General features: G+C 41.5%; 1 protein-coding gene across 7 annotated transcripts in view; it reads right to left on the reverse strand.

The window, feature by feature from the left end:
* Positions 1-744: 744 nt before the first annotated feature.
* The window catches only part of ARFGEF1 (ADP ribosylation factor guanine nucleotide exchange factor 1), a 143,678-nt gene continuing 122,559 nt past the window's right edge, over positions 745-21,863 (reverse strand). For 2 of the 7 annotated variants that reach the window (XM_054657362.2, XM_001162263.5), the window contains 9 exons: positions 21,099-21,234; positions 20,878-21,016; positions 19,683-19,755; positions 14,580-14,712; positions 7,750-7,889; positions 6,163-6,331; positions 4,540-4,678; positions 3,469-3,586; positions 745-2,172 (listed from right to left, as the gene is read on the reverse strand). In XM_054657362.2, coding sequence (XP_054513337.1) covers positions 2,008-2,172; positions 3,469-3,586; positions 4,540-4,678; positions 6,163-6,331; positions 7,750-7,889; positions 14,580-14,712; positions 19,683-19,755; positions 20,878-21,016; positions 21,099-21,234 — 1,212 coding nt within the window. In that variant the 3' untranslated portion in view covers positions 745-2,007. Of the gene's footprint in view, positions 2,173-3,143; positions 3,587-4,539; positions 4,679-6,162; positions 6,332-7,749; positions 7,890-14,579; positions 14,713-14,867; positions 14,952-19,682; positions 19,756-19,801; positions 19,910-20,877; positions 21,017-21,098; positions 21,235-21,863 lie in introns of those variants that run through there. The other 5 variants (XM_016960236.4, XM_054657363.2, XM_054657361.2 and 2 more) reach the window with 5 other exon arrangements.

The raw sequence follows: 21,863 nt of genomic DNA on the forward strand, positions 1-21,863 counted from the left end.
TAAGAGAGGTGTGAAAGCAAAGACTGAATACTTTTCCTCTTTAACACAACCATGTTAGATGATATTGACACGTTCCCTTTTTGTTTAATGCCATGTACCACACAACTTCAACTGACTCCTCCAACACACAATATTGCAAACTGTGCTGAAGAGAACTTTAGCTCTTTTCAGCATTCAAGTAGTGTAGCCTGATGCTAGGTTATTAATATGCAAAAAATATTAAAAGATTTTTGGGCTGGATATGGTGGCTCATGCCTATAATCCCAGCACTTTGTGAGGCTGAGTTGGGAGGATCACTTCAGGTCCAAGAGTTTGAGACCAGCCTGGGCAATATAGTGAGATCCCATCTCTAAAAAAAAAAAATTTTTTTTTTAATTAGGCAAGTGTAGTGGTGTGTGCCTACAGTCCTCACTACTGGGGAGGGTGGAGTGTGAGAATCGTGAGCCCAGTTTGAGGCTACAGTGAGCTGTGCTCATACCACTGCACTCCAGCCTGGACAACAGAGTGAGATCCAGTCTCTAAAAGATAAATAAAAATTTTAAAAATTGCCTTAAAAATGAGTATCCTATGGTAAGTACAGTGTAAGGGAGGATCTAATGCTAGAAGCTGGAAAGAAAATACCAGAACCAAACAATATTGAATTTGTAGTTCTGGCTGAAAATGTCTTTTCCATAGTTGTTCAGCCTTAATAGAACAGAATCAATGAAACATGGGGGTGGGTTATACAGGTTTTGATTGCACTGATGAAATAATTCAAAAACTTTATTGACCTATAACCTGATTAGAATATGCCAGATGGGAATCAATATTGTACAGAAAGTTGTACAGAATTTTTTACATAGAAAACTTTACATCTGTACCATATACATTTTATCCATCTGAAAAAATTTTCTACATCCACTGTTAATACGGAATGCTTGACAATCTTGTCTTTTAACCATCAGAGCACAATTCACAGTATGAATACATTTCCAGTAAATCTAACCTCCGCAAACCATGCCAGATTTGTTATTTTAATATATTCAACATTAAATTCTGTACATAGAGTAAAATCTACATCAAGCCCCATCACCCAAAAGAAAAGAAAATGACAGCAATCTGGATTCATTTTGCAGTGATTCAAGTTTTGGTCCATAAAGGATCATTCTATTTTAATGGCTCATCTTTAAAAGTCCTAAGAGAAATATGTGACAGGTAGTTACTGTCAGTAGGGATATTTTCTACCTTTTTTCCCCTATTGTTGAAGTGTCGGCCACAACAGCTTCTGGGCATGTTACAGCCTCAAAATCACCACCTACCAAAAAGGGCAAAACTAAAAATCCCTATAAAATAAAAAAGAAAGTTCCACCCAAATGTTTAGTGCATTTGACAAAATATTACGGGTATTTAGCAAATGAATAAGAAAATAAAGAAAACAGTGCAGGAAGAACTATATAATGTTTTAAGATTTTTATATTACAGACCTGCATCTCTGTACATTTTTCACAGGATGATTACCAGTATCTCAGATAGCCTGAGTGTGCAAAAATCTTCAGAATAAGAATACCATAGTTGCTAAATATCTTTTACCATGAACAATAATTTCTTCTTCTCTCCCCACTCCCCAATTATAAACATTTTATCCTTCAAAATACAGCTCTCCTGAGTTGTACTTCTTGTAGAAGTTCAATCTTTACATCTATAGTTCTTTGGGTAAGTTTCACTTCCACACCTGCCAAAAACGTGGGGCTTTTCCTGCCGTGGAAGACAGGGAAGGACCCGTGAGCATGAGCTGACACTGTTTAAACAGGCTTTCTGCTCAACATGAGGCCAATATAACACACAAAATCCGCCAGCACTAAAAGGGACTGGAGTGTTGCAAGTTTGAGTAAGACTTCTAAGCATCTTTACCAGTAACTCTCAGACACTGCAATCCAGAGAAATCATTTTTCAGGTAGGAAACCTCAGCTCCAGCGTCCTTTTAAAGAGCAGAGGGATGTAAATGCCAACAAAAATATTAAGTTCCCATCATTGCTTGTTTATTCCAAGTTCCTGTTCAGGTGGTTGTGATATCTGAAAAACTACTCCGATTCGCAGAAAAAATCTTCTAAGAACAGCACGAAGTTCAGGAATCAAGTCAAATTGCATAATTTCACATAAGAGAGGGTAGTAGAATGATGCATGAGCTTTAAACTGCAGGGAAAATGAATTTCTCCATTAGTAGTGATTGCAAACTGCAGAGCCTTAAACTGCCTAGAGTCAAACTACTCTGGGGCTCCATCACAGGAGCCAGGAAAGCAGGGTCCACAGCAGGCAGTGACTCTGTGGGTTGTGGAACTGAGAGACAGAAGTGTTAGAAAAACTCACTTCATACAAACACTATTCACTTACATATCCTTATTTTGAAAAACATTTGCCTGTATATCTTTGACAAATTTTAGTAATTTAGCACTGTTTTTCCTGGGTAATAAGCAGGCAAGTGAGTACAAACTAGAGTTGAGTTTTTATAAGCTATGGGTTACTGAAATTTTATCTTTTGTTACATAAAAATTTTAAGTTTTGGGGAAAATTCTACCTAACACTGCAATATAAAATCTAAACAGTTCTTCAGGCAAAGCTACATACGTTTCACATGTACAGTTAAATTGCTATACTTTGGCTGTATCTTCACAGTAGTTCCTTTATCTCTGAACTCTAGTCTGCAGCCTCCTTTCCTACCCCTCTGTGCCCCTCCAGATCCAGGGAAGCAGTGAGACATATTATGACCAAAAAAAAAAAAAGCCAGCTGTGGAGTAACAGAGGCTGGGATTTAGAGCCCTTGGCCTTTCAAGTAGTGGGCCACATCACTAGGCATTTTTAAACCTATTCTAGGGTCACAGCAAAGCAGCCTGTATGTGTGAGCTGTAAGTTGCTATTTTTTTTTTCTAAGAATAGAGTGTACATTTTTGAAAACCTTAAATATGCACTTATATTTACAGTCATATATGTGTATTTTATCTTTATTTCTACTGGTTTAAAATTCTTAGATGAGGCCCATTCACTAGGGACTCTGGGTTACCTGGAACCACTAAATATGCCAAAGGAACAGCTGCAGCCCAGAGCACAGGCCCAGGAACCAGATGTAGTCTTGAGTAGTAGGCAGAGTACAAGGCCATGAGGTGGTTGGACAACAGTTTTCAAAATGGGGCAAAGGGGGAGATTCCTGGGGTCATAATGGGAACTTGTCAAGGTATCCCAAGGGATTCTGATCCCTCACCTACTGAATCCCCTAGAGAACTGCTAATTAGTGAACAAAGCTGGGTAAGAGGGGAGAAAAGCAAGGACTGAGGAAGATACAGCAAGGCCACTGGTGGCTTTGCACAAGCAGCAGTGCAGCCTGGGCACTGCTTGATTCATCTCTGAGAGCTCTTGCACGGCGGCTCTGGGACCCCGCATCCCAATGCGAATTGGGCTAGAAATGTGGGGCTGGATTCGAAGCCTCATACTTACCCTATTATCACTTATCTTTAGAACTTTAGTTAGAAACAAAAGCAGTAAGTTAGTCCAGGCTTCTCGATGACTTTCTGATGTTAGAGTGAGGAAGTAACTTAGTGCTTCACTGCAGACACTGCAAAAGAAAAGGTTTCCTTTAATGTTACTTGCGTATCTACTGGTCCCCATATTCACTGAGAAAGAGCAATCATGAACATAGTAGTGAATATGAACTATTCAAGAACATGTTAGATCCCATCTGTTTACATTAGCTGGAGTGTCAACATAAACATGCTTTTCAAATTGGGAAGAAAACCAAACATGTTAAAAGAAGCCATTGTAACTTACCAGGAAACCCACATTTTCCTAATTTTCTAAGTTTCTTTCAATGCAAAGCTGCCGTGTGGCAGGTGGCACATGCAAAGCTTAGTTTCAAGAGACCTGGACTGGAATCTGAGGCGACTCCTCTCTTCACTGACCCTTGTGAGGCCCTAGATCACAAGGCCCTGTGGGGCCTTAATCAATCAGTCTTGTCAATCAAATGGGATAACAGAGACTAGGTGATCCCTTAAAATTCTAAAATGTATTTAATTGGCCTCAGAACATCTATTCCTTAAGTAGATATGATAATACAATGCAGATGGCCGTATTCTTTCTGAATGGCATGTTTCATTCTTAGCCTGAGTTTACACGTTAGTTGGCTTAAAGTAAAAGAGTAAAAAAAGTAACGCTAAGAAAAACTCCAAATATTTTTTTCAAAGTAAATGCAGGCAGGCAAGTTTTCACTTTTACAAATGATGTGTAAAAATGGGACTATCTTATGACATTAAAAAGGCCTATAAATGATATCATAGTTCACAGTTTTAAAACAGAAAACCTCCTTTGTCCTGCATGTTAGACATGATTTGGCCACATGTCACTAAAGCACACTCATTTCTAAGACTGAATTTAATTTTTACAACTGCTCCGTGGAATAGGGGCATCCAGGCCCCAAAGGCTCAGCTGTCAGCATGGTCCCGCCGGTGCCTCTTTCCTGCCCGGCACCACGTGGCTACCTGGTCAGAGATGGAAATCAGTCAAAAGTCTTACTTCAAAAGCCTCTGCTGGACCTCCTCCCAGGCACTAATGCGGCTCTCATCCATGTACATCCGGAAGAGAATGCGCAGCCCACAGGCCAGGCTGCTGGTCTCCTGCTTCAGAAGGTTGGGCTTGGATTTGCCTTTGAATCCTGCAGAAAAGGGAAGTTTCTGGGATTAGTTTGGGAAGGCATCTTATGTAAAGGTGAAACAGCCCGTATGGAGGCACATTTTGTTTGTGCTCAGCCATCAGCATCTGCTGCTTACAAAACGGAGCCACAGCAGCCTAATGTGAAGGTGATTTCCATGTCCAGAATTCCCTCCCTATTCAAGCTGGGGATATGAGATATAAAAAAACTTGTGGCCTGGGAAGGTGGAACCCTTCACATGAAACTGCACTTGAATCCCCAAAGCCGTGGAAGGGGCCATGTGCTCTGCCTGCGCCAGGGGCCTCAGATAAACAGGGGCAACCCCCAGGAGGTGAGAACTGCTCTGTCGGAGGTCTGACGGGCCTGGTGTGTGTGGACACAAGGAGGCTCTGTCAGCTCAGCAGGAAGAGGCCCAGTGGAATGGTGGCAAAAACTTGGGTAGAAAAAAAGGGGAAAAATAAGTACAGGCTCCTCTTTCCAGAAGTTAGGTTGTAAAGGAAAGAGAATGGCACAGCTGTTTCAAATAAGCAAACATAAGCACCAAACCCTTTTGATACAGTTTGATGTTTGATAAGTATCAGCCCCCTTCTTTTTCTCTGCCTTATTCTGCAGCCCCTCATCCTCCCAGCACTGTTTTGCAACTCATAATTATATTTCTTTCTTTTTTCTTTTCTTTTTTTAAGAGATGGGGTCTCACTGTGTTGCCCAGGCTGGAGGGAAGTAGTGTGATCATGGCTCACTGCAGCCTCAAACTCCTGGGCTCAAGTGATCCTCCCACTTCAGCCTCCCGAGTAGCTGGGATTACAGGTATGCGACACCATGCCCCGCTAATTTTTAATTTCTTTTAGAGACAGGGTCTTGCTATGTTGGCCAGGGTGGTCTCGAACTTCTGGCCCCAAGCAATCATCCTGCCTCAGCCACCCGAGTAGCTGGAACTACAGGCGTGAGTCACCGCAGCTGGCTCTATTTTTTAAATTAAAAAATTAACAGTGTCACTTTGGTTTATAATAAAAGCTTATTTTTTGTTTAAAATGTCTAACTTGTTCTAGAACAAATATACCTCACATCCCAATAAATTCACCTTCACTCTGAGCTCTGGCCACTCCCAGTAAACAGAGAAGCCATTCAAATACACATGCCAGGTTTTGTGTGTGCGACTTTTACACATATTTATTTCCTAATGAAAAGACAGCTTTTGTCATGCCAGTGAGTATCAACAAGAAGGTCCAGGTTGGGTAAACAAGATGAAAGAACAATATAAGTCAAATAATAGACCAAGGGGGAAAAAATCCACCCAAGTAGTTATCTGGCTTACTGTAGACCAGAAAAGGGCCTGGTTGTGAGGTTACTTTATTACTGTTAAGGTCAGAGTACATATAGTGACATGCACAGACCTATAGCAGACAGTCAATGAGTTCTGAGACCTGTATGTACCTGTCCCACATCCATCAACAGTAAACATTAAATGTGAGGCGTGTGCAGCTTACCTGCTTTCCACAGGGCAGTCCTCTGTTCGTTGTTGGAATTAAACGCTTTTGCAAATCTATGTGACTCTAATAAGCAGTCCAGTAGCTTAAAAAGTTGTTGTGATGTTAAAAAGCGGTACATTCCTTGGTCTTGAGTATCAACGCGAACATCAAAGTCCACCGCATCTCTCTTTGGAAAACAAACCACCCCAGCATATACACACAGTCACAATAATTTTAGTTAATTTACAACTCAATGCTCCCCAAAGACCAGTTTTACAAGAAAGCCACAGATACTCAGCTTGCTCTAACCTAACAGAAAGTAAGGGAAGGTCCACCTTCCAGTACGCATCCTCGTCCCCAAGCACCGCCTCCCATTAGTCCAGACCCTCCTGGACTCCCAACTCCCTGGCCCTGCGTTCCTCAGCCCCTCAAGTCCTCCCTTCTCTTCTCAACTGCTATGGAGTCCATGCATCATTTTAATTATTCTCTTTCACAACCCCTCCTCTTCTTTTTAGTAACTGGCTGGCAAAATGGCCATGTCATCATGTGTGACTGGAGAAAGCAGACTGGTTTCTCTCTAAACCAGTGGGCTCGGTGCTAGCCCAGCCCTTGGCAGACCTTGGCCTAGGCCACATTCCTGGCCAACCAGCTCAAGTTTTCACTTCTCAAGTAGCTAAAACATTCTTCCAAATCTCACATGGTAGATGACTTTTCTTCCCATCTCAGTGAGAAACCAGAAGCTGGCAGAGGAGGTCTCTCACAAGCTCCCACCCCAAATGTACCAGACTTCCTGCATCCATAACCCATCCCCCAGCCCTCCCCCTGCCGCCACATGGGAACTGTCTGGGCTTCTACCCCAGGTGATTCCCACTCTGTATGAGGTACTATCTCCACTCACTCAAAAACATGGCCCTAGAAATTGCCCCTCTCTTGCCTACAGTCAGTTTTTCTCTCCCTACTGGAAAGCTCTTACCAGTGAACACGCTGCCATATCACCAATCTGGAGAACAAAACATAGCAAACCCCTCTCTTGAACCCCTCACAATCCAGCTATCACATTTCTCTGTGCCTTTACAGCAAAACTTCTTAACAGAGTACTGGCTGAGTCCACATTCTCTCTTCTCTCTCCCCATTGTAATTATGCTTTTGTCCTCAATTTAACATTTAACACACTGTTAAGGTTCCAAAGTCGTCCAGTTAGAGGGCAATTCTCAGGTGTAATATCACTTGACCTATCCAGAGCATTTAACAAGCGACTGATCACATGCTTCTCCTTAAAACATTTTCTTCATCTGACTTCCCCAACAACTGACACCTGCTTCCCCGTGCCTCCCCATGCCTCATGGATTCTCGTCTTCAGTCTCTGCTAGCTGCCTCATCTCCAGGAGCTGTAGAGGATGAGGTCTCTAGTAATCAGTTGCTGACCCTCCTCCCTGCTCTAGCTAACCTTATTACCTTGTGATGGGATCCAGTCTCATGGTTTAAAAGGACATCTGTATGATGAAGGCCCCACAAACTAATTCTCTAGCCTAACTCTACAGCCCAGACTGCTATACCTAACTTCCTACTTACACAAAAAAAGCAGCTGTCCTCCTATCTCCTTACCTGTGCTGCAGCTAAGTTTTCTGCATCTTCTTTCTTACTTGTGGCTGGGAAGAAGACAATGTTGTCGATAGTCTGGATGAGTTCCAGCTGCACAACACATTTAATCAACAGGGCAGCAAACAATTTTTGTTCTGGAAATTCTGTGAGGAAACCCCCCCCAATGCACATGCAAACAAAAAATTATTTTGAATCCTTTATAATTTCCATGATACTACAATGCTAAGGAAACATCAATATGTATTCACATATCACACTGAGAAGGACATACTGCTTTTGCACACAGGCACTACTCAGTAAAAGTTTAACTGATATTTAGAAAAGCCTCGGAAAAGTAATTTTTAAAATAAAAGTGCCCTACATAATTTAGAACAAGCTTCTCCAACCCACAGCCTGTATGTGGCCCAGGACAGCTTTGAATGCAGCCCAACACAAATTCATAAACTTTCTTAAAACATTATGAGATTTTTTTTTTCTTAGCTCACTACTATTTTTCATAGTAGAAAGAAACAGGGATTGTAAGTCGCCCAGCATTGGAGCCATTGCCCCAAGACTGCCTAGTAGGCAGCTCCCTTTGGGCAATTGTCTGCCTCCTGGAAAGCTTCCTGCCAAAGCTGCCCTGAGAATCTGGGATGGAGGTGTGGCCATGTGGTCTGGGTCCCCTGGGATTATACATGTTAGTGTATTTTATGAGTGGTCCAAGACAATTCTTCTTCCAATGTGGCTCAGGGAAGCCAAAAGACTGGACACCCCTGATTTAGAACAATAATATATTCAAGATGTTCCCGCTACAAATTTTTTAATTCAAGTTATTTTTAACGAACATGTAACAAATGGATAAAAACCTAAAACTGAAATATCAACTGTAAACCCAAGTCTGACCTCTGAAAACAGGGAATAAAGGGGCTGGGCACGGTGGCTCATGCCTATAATCCCAGCACTCTGGGAAGCCGAGGCAGTTGAATCACCTGAGGTCAGGAGTTCAAGACCAGCCTGCTCAACATGATGAAACCCCATCTTTACAAAGCTACAACAAAATGTGCCAGGCATGGTTGCGCACACTTGTAATCCCAGCTACTCTGGAGGCTGAAGCAAGAGAATTGCTGGAACCCAGGAGGCAGAGGTTACAGTGAACCAAGATCACACCACTGCACTCTAGCCTGGGCAAGAGAGACTCCGTCTCAAAAAATAAATAAATAAATAAATAAATAAAATTAAAATAAAAAAATAGGTTATATGAAAACCTATGACATAAGAAAATAACAGAACAGATCCATGTGAGACAGGAAGTGAGGGCAGCCAAGACTCCGGATTAACCTATGCAATACTGTGGTTTGGCCACAGCACATGTTTTATTTGGATCCAGATTCGTAGTTGTGACTGAAATTACCTCTTACTTTCAAAGACATCCATCAGCAAAGAAGTCTATAAAAAGTTAAGCCGGGGCCGGGTGCAATGGCTCATGCCTGTAATCCCAGCACTTTGGGAGGCCAAGGCAGGTGGATTGCCTGAGGTCAGGAGTTCGAGACCAGGTTGGCCAACATGGTGAAACCCCATCTCTACTAAAAATACAAAAATTAGCTGGGTGTGGTGGCGTGTGCCTGTAGTCCCAGGTACTCGGGAGGCTGAGGCAGAAGAATGGCTTGATCCCGGGAGGCGGAGGTTGCAGTGAACTGAGATGACACCACTGCACTCCAGCCTGGGCAACAGAGCCAGATTTTATCTTAAAAAAAAAAAAAAAAAAAAAAAAGTTAAGCTGAACACATTACTTCAAAAGTAACCAAACTGCAAAGTAACAAAAGTGCCACCCATGTTCCCCTCATCAGCTATACACAGTCACATCCCTCTATCCTGAACACATTTGTTCAACAGGGAGTTTCTGATAGTCTGCCGGCCCATGTGGACACACTCATGGGCGTGCTCCCCTTGTCTGACCATGCCAGCTAAGTAGCTAAGCCAATGCAGCAGCACAAGGTTAGAAAAGAGGACTCAACTCCTGAGATGCTGCTGCCACACAGCCCAGGGGACCCAGACCACACGGCCACACCTCCATCCCAGATTCTCAGGGGCAGCTTTGGCAGGAAGCTTTCCAGGAGGCAGACAACTGCCCAAAGGGAGCTGCCTACTAGACAGTCTTGGGGCAATGGCTTCAATGCTGGGCGACTTACAATCCCTGTTTCTTTCTACTATGAAAAACATTTTACTACAAATTCCCTTTTCTGGCACTAATGTGTGGAAGACAAATTCATGTTTTAGGGATTTTGGGGGACAGAGAAATAACTTACTTTAATTTATTCTTATTGAGATCATTAATGAAGGCTCCTTTCCAGATACTGTTCATAAATGCTATTCTATTTAACGTTTAGTTCTTAGTACTAGATCACAAGTTAAAAAAACAAAACAAAGAAACCTGTAAGTCCTACGGTTATCTCTTCCTCTTAAATCTTGTCTTCTTAGTCCTTTATTACAGTGACAGCGGCATGGGCAGTCATCCATTCACTCCCTCATTCAAGTCAGAAAAACATCTCAGTCCCAGGGGCAAAAGACTCCTAGTAGCACCTAGACTCCAGAATGGACTTAGCAGTAGATGGAGGTCTTAGGAGACCTATTTTCATCAGTTCCAACGTGAGTTGCTCAGGGGTGTTAAGAGCTTCCAGCAGGGACCCAAACAGTTCTAGTGACCCCAAGAATTTGGCAGATGAGGCTGTACTCTGAACAGGGATGCCAAGCCTCTTCATAGTTTCTCGTGCCCTTTGAGACCTGGACAGGGATCCCAACTACAGTCTCACTAGCAAGGACCAGGAGCACATTTGATGACAATATCTATTTGGACAAATTTCAGTCATGACAAGGTCTGACACTGCCAGGGTTATATTAGTCAACCATTTCATTGTCCACACAACAGAGAGCAAAGCTAAGCAGATTTTAACTATGTGGGACTACAGGTACTGAATCAACTCGACAGAGCAGTGGTGCAGAAAGAATTGAGGCTGGTCTGTGCTGTGATTCTTTTCACTGAGTTGGAGAGTCAGATGCAGCGGCCTCCCCATCAAACAGGAGAACCACAACCTATCCACCAAGGAAGAGGGCTCATGGGAGCAGGGTGGCCGCTTGTTCTTCCTCCAGCTCTACCTGTTCTGAGTCAACAGTTCCAGGATGAACCTCGCCTAAAAGTCTTCCAGGGGAGCGAGAGTGGAATGTCTGGCTTAAGGATGCAGTCTGACCCCACAGCTCACAGTGGCAGGAAAGCAGAACCCTTGCCCCAGGAAAAAGTAGCCAAGTGCACACTTTCCACTATGTGAAGACCAAGTCCTGCCCTCACAAAGCTAAGTGTGTTTAAATTCAGTCTGGAGGCTGAGAGTGAGAAAAGCCACTCGCTATTCTTTCCTCTTGGCCTTTCTTGGTGCAGACTGAAGCTGCAAAGGATTCCTACATGAACCATTCTGTTCTTTGGAGAACAGAAATGAAAAATGAAACTCGGCCACTCACTACCACCTATTTCCTCTTTAAGAAATTAGCAAAATACAGTGACTGAAGATAGAAGGTCCTTTCAAGTAGGATATGATAATAAAGCCTGTCTTCTCTGAAGAACTGTAAGCATCTAGGATTAAAAAATTCCCTGAAAAAAATTAAATCAAAATGGATCAACGACCTAAATCAAAGAGCTAGAAGAATAAAACTTCATAGGCCAGGCACAGTGGCTCACGCCTTTAATCCCAGCACTTTGGGAGGCCAGGCAGGTGGATCACTTGAGGCCCAGAGTTTGAGACGAGCCTGGCCAACATGGCGAAACCCCGTCTCTACTAAAAATCCAAAAATTAGCCAGGTGTAGTGGCATGTGCCTGTAATCCCAGCCACTCAGGAGGCTGAGGCAGGAGAATCGCTTGAACCCAGGAGGTGGAAGTTGCAGTGAGCCGAGATCGCACCACTGCACTCCAGCCTGAGCGACAGAGTGAGACTCCATCTCCAAAAAAAAAAAAAAAAAAAAAACCAACAAAAAAAACACTTCATAGAAGACAACATTGGGGGAAATGCTCATGACCTTGGATTTTGACAATGACACCAAAGGCATGACTAACAAAAGAAAACAGAAAAATTGAACTTCATCAAAATTTAAAAACAGGCAAAGGACATGAACACAAATTTCTCCAAATAAGATATACAAATGGTCAACAAGCATATGAAAAGATGGTTAACAACACTAATCATTACGGAAGTGCCAGTCAAAACCACAATGAGGTAAACTTCTCACCCACCAGAATGGTTATCATTTAACAACAACAAAAAAGGCGCTGGCAAAGATGTGGAAAAACTGGAATTGCTGGTGGGAATGTAAAATGGTGCAGCCACTGGCTATAGAAAATTGCTTGGTGGTTCCTCAAGAAGTTAAACATAGAATTACCCTATGAGCTAGCAATTCCACTCCTAGGTAGATAATGCAAAAGAACTGAAAACAGGTATTCAAATGATATTTGCACACAACAGTTTGTAGCAGCACTATTCATGACAACTACAGGTGAAACAAATACAAACGTCCATCATCAGACAAATGGATAAACAAAATGTGGTCTATACATTCAGTGGACTATTACTTAGTAATAAAAAGGAATGAATTACTGATTCATGCTACAACATGATGCGTCTTGAAAACACTGTGAGAGAAGACAGACACAAAAGGTTGTATTTTGTATGATTCCATTTATATGAAATATGCAGAATAGGCAATTCACAAACACAGCTAATTAGTGGCTGCCAGGGGCTGGGGAAGAGGAGAAGAAGTGGCTGTATAACAGTTATGGGGCTGGGGGGCTCCCTTTAGGAGTGATGAAAATGCTTTGGATCTAGATAGAGGTGGTGGCTGTGAATGTACTAAATGCCACTGAATTATTATTCACTTGCATATTGTTATATCTGTTATGTAAATTTCACCTCAGGTTTTAAAAAGTTCTCAAAGCTGTCCTGTTCTCCTCTAAGGAGGCTGTGGTCTTTTCTAGGTGTTGTAATTTTCCTTCAGCAAATGAAACTGAATTGATCCAGTAAAAAAGTAAAGGGTTCCTCTTTTTTGTGAAAAGGTGAGGGGAGGAATACAGGTGACCTGTGGATCCCTGTATGGAGACAGGGGTGTGGGCAGCAGTGAGGGAAATGGGCACAGGCCGACTAAGGTTGCGGTGCAGTGTGGAGAAAAGGGTTGCTCCTTAAAAAGTAGGGTGCTCCTGCCGGGCGCGGTGGCTCATGCCTGTAATCCCAGCACTTTGGGAGGCCAAGCTGGGTGGATCATGAGGTCAGGAGATCGAGACCACCCTGACTACCGTGGTGAAACCCGGTCTCTACTAAAGAATAAAAAAAAAAATTAGTTGGGTATGGTGGCAGGCACCTGTAGTCCCAGCTACTCGGGAGGCTGAGGCAGAAGAATGGCGTGAACCCGGGAGGTGGAGCTTGCCGTGAGCCAAGATCACACCACTATACTCCAGCCTGGGCGACAGAGCAAGACTCCGTCTCAAAAAAAAAGAAAAAAGAAAAAAAGTAGGGTGCTCCTGGACAGACGTCGTGGCACAAGCCTGTAATCCAAGCATGTTGGGAAGCTGAGGTGGGCAGATGGCCTGAGCTCAGGAGTTCAAGATCAGCCTGGGCAACATGGCAAAACCCTGTCCCTACAAAAAAATATAAAAAATTAGCTGGGCGTGATGAGGTGTGCCTGTAGTCCCAGCTACTCGGGAGGCTAAGGTGGGAAGATCGCTTGAGCCTAGGAGGTTGAGGCTGCAGTGAGCCGAGATCACACTCCAGCCTGGGTGACAGAGTGAGACTCTGTCTCAAAACAAAAACAAAAACAAAAACAACAACAAAAACAAGTGGGGTGCTCCTGCTTAGAAAGCAACGGTCCTTCACTACTTCCCCTTGCAGATGGGTAGAGGAAGGCATGCTAGGCCCTACTTTTGCAGACAGAACATGGGGTTGGTTGGCATGCAGAAGGGGGTGGAGAGAGAAGACTCAGGTGCTCGTTGGCAGAAAAAGCTGACATTTCAGGATCAGCAGAGTTCTTGATCTTCTGCAAGAGGGCATCTATTTACCAGAGGATGTCCAAATTAGGATAAACACAGTAAAGAAGTGATGACACGGCCAGGCGCAGTGGCTCACGCCTGTAATCCCAGCACTTTGGGAGGCTGAGGCGGGCGGATCATAAGGTCAGGAGTTTGAGACCAGCCTGGCCAACATGGTGAAACCCTGTCTCTACTAAAACTACAAAAATCAGCTGGAGGTGATGGCGGGCACCTGTAATCCCAGCTACTCGGGAGGCTGAGGCAGGAGAATCATTTGAACCTGGGAGGCGGAGGTTGCAGTGAGCATCACTGCACTCCAGCGTAGGCGACAGGGTGAGACTCCGTCTCAAAAAAAAAAAAAAAAAAAAAAGTGGCCGGACATAGTGGCTCACACCTGTAATCCCAGCACTTTGGGAGGCTGAGGCGGGCAGATCACAAGGTCAGGAGTTCAAGACCAGCCTGGCCAATATGGTGAAACCCCGTCTCGACTAAAAATACAAAAATTAGCCGGGCGTGGTGGTGCACACTTGTAGTCCCAGCTACCCGGGAGGCTGAGGCAGAAGAATCGCTTGAACCCGGGAGGCAGAGGTTGCAGTGAGCTACGATGGCGTGCCACTGCACTCCAGACTAGGCGACAGAGTGAAACTCCGTCTCAAAAAAAAAAAAAAAAAAAAAAAAGAAGTGATGACACAATCAATTATAGTATATGTTTGTTAATAATAAAAGTAAAACCAAAAATGTTAACCCTTTCCTACATAAAACACAAATTTATTTTTATTTAGAGAAATAACTCACTTGCTGTAGATTTAATTTTGCTGACTTCTTCATTAACAGCAGATGCAGAAACCAGTGGTGCTTGTGGTCTGTTATCCACAGACCTTGGTTGAATAGAATCATGAATATCTACAGACTTCTGTGATATTGTATCCTAATAAATAAAAAATCACTGTAAGTATGGTTAATAAAGTTTATGGGTGAAAATATTTTCTAAAACGCTATTTTAAAAAATTATATTATGTCCCTATGAAAATGATGTTTTACACATTACAGTTATAACACAATCAGAAAATTATTTAAAATTACCTGTACATAGAGAAAAGTTGACTTTCTGACCCTCATTGGGCTCAGGTCTGCAACCATCCAACAGCAACAGATAAAAATGCGAAACTTCAAAGTGTAGAGAAACTGGTCAGCAATACCCACAAGTGTTCATGAAATCTAAACAGACACCTTTTGCAGGGGTAAATTTAGAAAAGGATCTTCTGTCACCCATGGACCCAGGGACTAGAAAGGTCAATGTGAAGGTGACTATCTAGGAGTGTCGTATCATGAAGAGATGCTGGACCCTGGAGTCCAACAGACCTACACAAGAATTAGGCTCCAGTATTATTTATTTATTTACTTTTTTGAGATGGAGTTTTGCTCTTGTTGCCCAGGCTGGAGTGCAATGGTGCGATCTCGGCTCACCGTGACCTCTACCTCCTGGGTTCAAGCGATTCTCCTGCCTCAGCCTCCCCAGCAGCTGGGATTATAGGCATGCACCACCATGCCCGGCTCATTTTGTATTTTTAGTAGAGAGGGGGTTTTCACCGTGTTGGTCATGCTGGTCTCCAACTCCCGACCTCAGGTGATCTGCCTGCCTCGGCCTCCCAAAGTGCTGGGATTACAGGCGTGAGCCACCACGCCCAGCCACAGGTTCCAGTATTATTAAGAGTGTAACCTTGGAAAAATGATTAATTTCCTGAGGTGAGGTTTTCTGATCTAAAAAGAAATGATATACTTTCCTTGCAGGTTGTTAAGAACTAGATATAATAAATCCAAAACACTAGCAGCACAGTGTTGGGCAATAAATGGCAGCTGACCCTACTCCTCCTCGAGCTTTCTTTCATTATAAAGGCACAGCACACTCAAGAGATGAGAGAACCTGGTTTCAGGAGGAGTGCTTAGCTTTTGTTATTCTGACGTAACAGTCCCAGCCTGAGCAACCTTACCTGCTGTGTGAAAGGAAGATGGGCCTGTGTTACCAGAAATAGTAATAATCAAAACAATACGTTAGCTTGGACTTAAGTGTATTTTAAGGAAGAAATTACTCAGTTCTCAGAATTAAAAACGTATTATCTTACTGAAGATAAATGAAAGCAGTGGTTTTTAAATATTTTTGGTCACGGGCCCTCTTGAACAGTCTGATGATTTCTAAAATGTTCTCTCCAGAAAACTAAACCTACACAAAAACTAGGTCAAAAAATTAGGGATTTAAAAACCTTGCTCTGTATTAGAGGAATTTTTGGATGTTAGGTATATTGTTTTCTCAATTTTTCTCACTAACCAATGTAAATGAGGATAATTTTTGGGATGTCCTAAGTAATAGTGGGTTCTGTTCTGAATGGACGTCAGCACAACAGAGTCATGGAGCAACACGGGCCCAGCATAGATGTCACAGTTCTCAAGGGCAATTCAGAATGATACTTTTCTGTGAAATCTAAGTTTTAACCGTTGACAATTTGTTAAGAAAGTTAAAAGTTGTGGGGAACAAATCTGGTCAGTGGGCATTAGTTTGCTACTTTACAGCCTCCTGGCTTTAAAATTCAAAGGTATTATTGGCAGAACAGTACAAATTTGAAAAGACCTGTAGATTAAATAAGAGTATTGTTTCAAGGATAATTTTTTGATTGTTAGGGATAAGTGGGCATTATATTTACAAATTACTTTCAAAGAATTCAGAAAATTGTGTGTGTGGGAGGCGGGGTAGCAAGATAAAAAGAGGGAGGACAGCTGGGGTTGGTAAAAACAAATGTAAAATGACAACATTTGGAGAAACCTGGTGTAATGATTACTTTTGTGTCAATTTGGCTAGGACACAATACCAATATCCTATGTACTTAAGCCAGATACTTAAGTCGAAGGAGTAACAATTAATTCAATTAAACACTATTCCAGGTGTTCAGCTGAAGGTATTTTATACATGTGGTTAACATCTATAGTCAGCTCACTTTTTAAGGAAATTATCTTCAATAATCTAGATGGTCCTTATCCAATCAGTTGAAAGCCTTCAAAACTGAGCAAAACAGGTTTTCCTGGGGAAGAAATCCCGCCTGTGAACTGCAGCTTCAGCAGCAGCCCAAGGCTTTCCAGCCTGCCTGCCTGCCCTACAAAATTTCAAACCTGCCAGCCTCCACAATCATGTAAGCCAGTTCCTTAAATCTATCTATATAAATCTCTCCTGCTGGTTTTGTTTTGCTGGCCCTGATAAAGATTTTGATACCATGAAATGGAATGTGGCTGTAACAAACACCTAAAAATGTAGAAGTGGCTTTGGAACTGGGCAATGGTAGAAGCTGGAAGAGTTCTAAGACACATGATAGGAAACATCTACATTGCCCTGAAGAGACTGTTGGTAGAAATATGGATGTCAAATGTGGTTCTGGTGAGGATCCACAAGGAAGTGCAATGTGTGAGAGAAAGCTTCTACCATCTTAGAGAAGACATGTATGGCCATGAAACAGATTATTGGTACAAATATGAATGTTAAAAGGTGCTTCTGGTGAGGTCTTAGAAGGAAATCAAGAACATGGTATTAGACACTGATAGGTGATCCTTGTTGTAAAGTGGCAGAAAGCTTGGCTGAATTGTTGGGTGGAAAGCAGAATTCTAAGTGATGATATGTAGTTGAGATTTCCAAGCAAAGTGCTGAAGGTGTGGCCTGGTTTATCCTTGCTGTTTATAGTACAATGCAAGAAGAAGATATATTGATGAAAGAACTGTTAAGCAAAAAGAAACTGCCACTTGATGATGTGAGAGGATCTTGTGCCTATCGAGATTGAAAACGATGCTACAATTAGGAAATGAATTGTTAGGAAAGCATGCTTTGGAGAGAAGGCCAAGGCTATAATAGCTGGACAACTTTTTGCCAAAGAGATTAGGTATATATCTAGTGGAGCCAATCGATCATCTCAGCAGAAGCCAGGAACATAACAGGACTATCCAGAAAGATGTGTGGATCACCCTCTTGTTTAATGGCATGGTTTCTCTTAACACATACAGAAGACCCACAAGGATTTTGAGAATGATATACCAGCAGACATATGGCCAGCCTAGAATGAAAGGGACAGAAACAATAAGAGGAAGGGAGGCTGAATTCTAGGATTCTACAGGCAGAAAATGGGTCAACAGAGCTACAAACGTGCTAACCTTTAAGAAAAAGAAGAACAACTGAGAGTGTAGGGCTCAGGCCCGAAGAAGCCAGCCATGGCCCCAGAGGGCAGAATATCAAGCCACACAGCATTATTCTCAGGCCTTAAAACTCAACGGAATTGTCCCTGCTAAGTTTCAACCTTGCTTAGGACTGGTGATCCTTTGTTCCTTCCAATTTCTCCTTTTTGCAATGAGATCGTATATCTTATGCTTGTCCCACTACTGTATTTTAAAAGTTACAAACCTGTTTTCTAGGTTCACAGGTCCACAGATGGAGACGAATTCTGCCCCAGAATAGAGCATACTCAAGAGTGTCATCCATCCTTACTGCAGATGCGGATGATCAGATTAGGGAATTTTGATTATATTTATAAGGGATTTTGGACATAGTGTTGATGCTGCAATGAGTTTAGACTTTTGGGGACCTTAGAATGGGGTGACCATCTTTTGCCGATGGGATGGACATGAATTTTTAGGTGTCAGTGGGTAGACCATAGTGGGATGAATATTGGCCCCTAAAAAGTATGTTCAAGTCCTGACCCCTGATACCTGCAAATGTTACCTTACTTGGAAATAAGGTCTTTTCAGATGTAATTAACGATCTTGAGATGAGATCATCCTGGATTTCAGGTAAACCCTAAATCCAATGACTAATGTCTTCATAAATCAAAAAGGAGAGGGAGAGATTTAATTCACACACAGTGAGGGAGACTATGGATAGATGGTGGCAGAGATTGGAGTGATATGTGAACAAGCCAAATAATGCCAAAGGTTGTCAACAGCCACCAGAAGCTGGACGAAGCTAGTAAGGATTTTCCCTTAGAGCCTTTGGAGGGAATGTGGCCCTGCTAACTCCTTGATTTAGGACCCGTGGTCTTTAGAACCATGAGATAGTAGGTTTCTATAGTTTTAAGCCACCAAGTTTGTGGTAATTTTTTATGGTAGAACTAGGAAACCAATACACTGGGTGAAGTGAATGTTAGAATTCTTTGTACTGTTTTGTGTTACTTTTCTATAAGGTGAAATTATATAAAAATAAAAAGTTTAAATACTATCCAACAATATCTTCAGCTTTGCATGGAGACAGCTACGTAATCTGGTACCTTTCTCTCATAACCCTTAAAAAATCATTCTGTTCTATGTCCTATATTTAAAAATAATTTAAAATACTCCCTTCATGGCACTTAACAAAGACACATATTAATTGTCTGTGACATTGACCAAAGAATTAACTTCACAATTCTGGACAGTAAATTTATACCATCTTCTTAAAGGAGTCAAACGCATTGCAATGATATGAATGTTTGCATTCCCTCCTAAATTCATAATGAAACTTAATCCCCAATGCAACAGTATCAAGAGGTAGAGATTTTAGGAGGTGAGTAGGCCATGAGAATTAGTGCCTTAAAAAAGGACTGGAGGGAACTAGCTAGGCCCCTTTCTGTCCCTCCTCCTTGCACCACGTGAGAATGCAGCAACGTGGTGCCATCTTGGAAGCAGAGAGCAGCTCTCACCAGACACTTGATCATACAATTCCCAGCCTTCGTAATTGTAAAAAAATAAATGTCTATTTATAAGTAATCCAGTCTCAGATATTTTTTTAATAGCAGGAATGGATTAAGACACTTACATGTAAGAATTTGACCCATAATAAAATTACTCATCACAAATAACTAATTTCAATATACTTTACTGATTAAAACTTACCAATGGCTTTTCACTTACAGGAGATGGAGGTGGGGGGGCAGTTTCTCCAGAATTGGGTCGCCAGGTCAACAGCCTTTAAGATACCAAAACCACGTCAATCACTAGGGGGCTGTGCCACATGCCACATCCAGCATATTTTGAAATGGGCCCAAGAAAGTAACAAGAACATACCAACTAAACAGTCCATCTTTGACCACTGCTAATTTTAGCAATTTCCTAAAAAACATCTAGTAAAAAGTTTAAAATGTACTTTTAGAAAAAAATTAAGTGGCATTTAATATAATTAAAAGGGTAATATGGTCACCAGTTTTGCATTAAAAGAACACTTTCTGATAAGTTTTAAAGATTTCAAACCTCCTTTCCCTAAGTATTAATATCAAATATTTTCCAAAGTAAGAGGCTTCTCAAAAAAAAAAAAAAAATCATAAAATTGGCCAGGCGTGGTGGCTCACGCCTGTAATCCCAGCACTTTGGGAGGCCAAAGTGGGCGGATCACCCGAGGTTGGGAGTTTGAGACCAGCCTGACCAACGTGGAGAAACCCCATCTCAACTAAAAATACAAAATTAGCCAGGCATGGTGGTGCAGGCCTGTAATCCTAGCTACTTGGGAGGCTAAGGCAGGATAATCACTTGAACCCAAGAGGCGGAGGTTGTGGTGAGCCGAGATTGCGCCAATGCACTCCAGCCTGGTAAACATGAACGAAACTCCATCTCAAAAAAAAAAAAAAAAAAAAAACCTACCTCACTATAATTCCATTTCACACTCATCCCTTAGAGAAAGATGACAAGCTGTTACGAAATACGAAATATAGTATGTGTAAATACATTTTCCTTAGATTATTAAAAGATCAGTAACAGAAACAGGCTGAGATTTTTTTTTTCCAATTCAAAACCACTGCTTGGTTTGATCTGAATAAATAAAATCTTATAAAAGTCAGCAGAATCACTTCATTATGTCCCAAATTTTGGTAACCAGACTAAAGGTTTTGGTTTATAAATAGTTTAATTTATGTATTTGTTATAGTTTATAGCAGTTTGGTTTGTAATAAATCTAAATCCATGTAAGAGTAAGACAAGCTTAAAAGGATTTCTGTTATGAGAAATCAGTAGTCACTATCAAACTTTTAATCACTAGTCACTCTCCAACTCATTCAATATACAAATATAAATGTAAAGTTGTATAAAATCTTCTTACGCATGTGGGATTGTGGTTTTGAAGATATCCAGTGTGCAGTTGCAAGTTTTATCCCAGATTTCTAGGGTAAATTTTTCACCATTCAGAATAACAACATTCTCTAAACAGTTTGTACCAGATCGCGCTAACTGCTCATTGTCTAGGAAAGAAAAGAGCAATTCATTTATATATTACCAGGGTCACATTTAACACTTTGTGTCACATATCTGGTACAGACCTACCTTGCTGCACACACCAGTAGAGCTGAGCAAAAATGTCATCCAAAAGTACATCACTGAGTACTTCTAAATACTGAGTGAATACATCACAGATTGCATAAAGTGCATGATTGCAAGTTGTTGTCATCCATTCAGCTTTCTGGGGAAAAAAGTCATTAATGAACATCACGCCATTAATCAACTACTATGATTAAAAAAAAAATATATATATATATATAAATGTTTTCATATTAAAAATGGAAGGCTGTCAGTGTTCCTTTTAGACCCCTGAATTCCCTCTAGAACATTATATTCACCTCAACTTAAAATCTGATATCTATTGCTCCTTATTATCCCATAACCACCTATGTATACAATAATTTAACCATTTTTGTCACTATTTGTTTTGATTATTAAAAAAAACCATCACCGTATCATCTTGATACTAACATTATGATTTTTCGAAGTGCATGAATAGCAACACCGGCCTTGCTCTAGAATATGACAGAACATGAAAGGGAAATAAAGAGGTAAGAATTTGTCCAAATGGGATTAGCATAGGTTTAAAATAAAAATGACTTTCCTGAAGTATAGTTATCTGAAAACACCATTAAAAAAAAGGGCTATACAACTTAAGTGTAATTTATTTTTTTCAAGCCCATAAAAAATAATTGCAGAAGTCTGCATTTAATACTGCTGTATGGAACAAAAGGGGAAAATATGAAGCTCTCTTGACACATTTCCTAAAATGTATATTGTAACTGGTTCATAGTAAAATATGTTGAAATA

Source organism: Pan troglodytes, chromosome 7, assembly GCF_028858775.2.
Source record: "Pan troglodytes isolate AG18354 chromosome 7, NHGRI_mPanTro3-v2.0_pri, whole genome shotgun sequence".
In the NCBI taxonomy this organism is placed as follows: Eukaryota; Metazoa; Chordata; class Mammalia; order Primates; family Hominidae; genus Pan; species Pan troglodytes.